This window comes from Penaeus japonicus, unplaced genomic scaffold (genome assembly GCF_977035675.1).
Source record: "Penaeus japonicus unplaced genomic scaffold, GWHDUDI00000001_assembly GWHDUDI00000026, whole genome shotgun sequence".
In the NCBI taxonomy this organism is placed as follows: domain Eukaryota; kingdom Metazoa; phylum Arthropoda; class Malacostraca; order Decapoda; family Penaeidae; genus Penaeus; species Penaeus japonicus.
In genome coordinates, this window is record NW_028234428.1 from 22,412,766 (window position 1) to 22,415,265 (window position 2,500).

Genomic DNA, 2,500 nt, shown 5'->3' on the forward strand with positions numbered 1-2,500 from the left:
AAAACAGTAAACATATAAATATATAAATTATTTTTTCGTTTGCATTAATTTAGATACAATTATTCATAATCTTAGGGTTTGATTGGCATTTCTTTTTGGAAAACGTTGATACAAATAACACCACCATTGCGTGGAGCCATTGTTTCTTTTCTTTCGACTGCAATCTAAAAAAAAAAGGTATGTTTTTGAAAACCATTACGTTATATATGATCCATAAGATCATGCAATAGAATATGCTTTCTAGGAAATTAATTTATATAGACATAATTTAACAGTTGCCAGTGGACATACCAGTGCTCCAACCACTGGTAAATTTAGCATTGTATTCTATCATGGTAAGTTGTTCATGAATACCGATGCGGTCTTTTTACCATCATAATTGTAGTTACCAGCGTATTTATCATGGTAAGTGCGTTAGTGAATCCGGCCCCAGACTGCCTTCCTCGCCACATCCACACCAATGCCAGACAACCCTCCTAACATCACCCTCATGAGAGCTCATTACTCACCACTTCCTCCATCGTGGGCGTCATGTCCTCCACGTCCAGGGCCGCCCTCATGAGCACCGCCCTCTCCCACGAGGACTCCGGGAGCATCTTGTTGTACTGCGAAGAGGAAATTTGTTAGCGGTTCCTTCGGGCTGTTTGTCTGCCTTTTGTTATTTAGTCAGGTTTTAATACATTTTTTTTATTAAACTTAAAAATGTAACTCGAAACTAGCTACTGTAAAACTAAGTACTGTTTTTCATGTATAACTTTACCATGATCATGATTCTTATAAGCATTTATATTGTTATAATTTTGATAATCATTCTATAATGATTATTATCATTATATCGCCATTATCATTAGCATCATGGTTATCTTTACTATTATTGTTGTTATTGTTATACTTATCATCATTGTTACTATTATAATTATTATTATCATTACAACTATAATCATCATTATCATTATTGTCATAATCATCATTATCATCCACGTGATTAATATTGTTATAAACATTATAATCATTACCATCATATATCTGTCTATACCCCTCGATTTAACTCTCACTATCTACACATCCAGAAATGTACCTTTAATACCTACCATTTATCAACAACTTTTTTTAATTCACATACATCATTCCTTTCCATTTGCCTCACCCTTCGCCCCACCCACCTCGTAAATAACAACAACAGCAACAACAAACATAAAAAGCAAAAAACACAAAGCACAGACCACACCACTCACAAAATGCCTGAAGTCCCTGTATTCCACGCATCCCGTCTGTCCATAATCAGCTCTCTGTAGGATGGCGATGGCCTGTGGAATAGCTTGGGCGTTGTTGACTGTCCTGCGAATCCTACCTTCGAGGGTGTCAAGGCTGATCTTGCCCCGCCCTTCGTCCAGCCTGTACCAGACTTCCGCCCACTCCATCGAATCCTGTACTCTGCCTTCTGGTGATACGCCCTGGGGAAGGAAAGAGGGACACGTGTAAACATTGTCTGAAGGTTGAGGGGATACGGTAAAACATTTTTTTTTTTCATTACTACCATGATTATCATCATTATTATCATTATCATTATCATCGTTAGCATGGTTTATCATTACAATTATTAATTTTACTATCATTATTATTGTTACCATTACTATTTTCATCATTATTATTGCTATTGTTATAATCATCATAATCATCACCATTAACATCGTTACTGTCATCATCCTCATTATCATTATAATTACTTTTATCATTCGTTGCTTTCATGGTCACTATCATTAACATGATCATTACTCTCAATATCATTATACTGACTATGATCATTATCGTCTTGTTTAACAATAATTTAGTCATTAATTTCAACACTATCATTATTAATGTCAACTTTACTATTATCATTGTTGTTGCAATTATCATGTTATCATTCTTATCATTTATCGTGTTATTAGTATCCTTATAATCAGTGATTATCATTGCTATCAATATTTTTTTTTTTTTTTAACTATTACTATTTTCCCAGTGTTGCCTTCATCATCATCATTATCATTGCCATTACTATTGCTTCATTATAGCTGTTGCTACCGTTAAAATTGCTATAGTTATCATAATTAAATAGTTATTGCCATTTGCTAATATCATCACCCTTATTAGCAGTACTATCATAGCCATCAATGATATTTTTTATCATCAACAGTAGTAGCAATAATTTCATTATCATCGTTATTCTACTACTATCATAATTGTCATAATCATTATTAATAACGGGTACTATCATTATCATTATCATCACTAACATCATCATCATTATTGTTACTATCATCTTTAAAATCAATGTAGGTGTCATGATTATTTTCATTAGTGTGTTACGAGTATTAACATGAAATGAAATTCGACATAATTATTCTTTTTAATGAACAAGTGTGTGGATGGCCGTTTTTCTGTGTGTGTGCGTGCGTGCGTGTGTACGTGTGTGTGTGTGTGTGTGTGTGAATGCATAGGATGTGTCTGTGTAAGTGTA

At 33.9% G+C, this 2,500-nt stretch overlaps 1 protein-coding gene across 2 annotated transcripts in view; it reads right to left on the bottom strand.

Moving 5' to 3' along the window:
* LOC122250653 (rhomboid-related protein 1) overlaps positions 1-2,500 on the bottom strand; it is a 15,562-nt gene that overhangs the window by 10,178 nt on the left and 2,884 nt on the right. For both annotated transcript variants that reach the window (XM_086552129.1, XM_043012182.2), the window contains exons 2-3: positions 1,236-1,454; positions 510-605 (exon numbers count right to left, since the gene is read on the bottom strand). In XM_086552129.1, the coding sequence (XP_086408255.1) occupies positions 510-605; positions 1,236-1,454 (315 nt within the window). The remainder of the gene's footprint in view (positions 1-509; positions 606-1,235; positions 1,455-2,500) is intronic.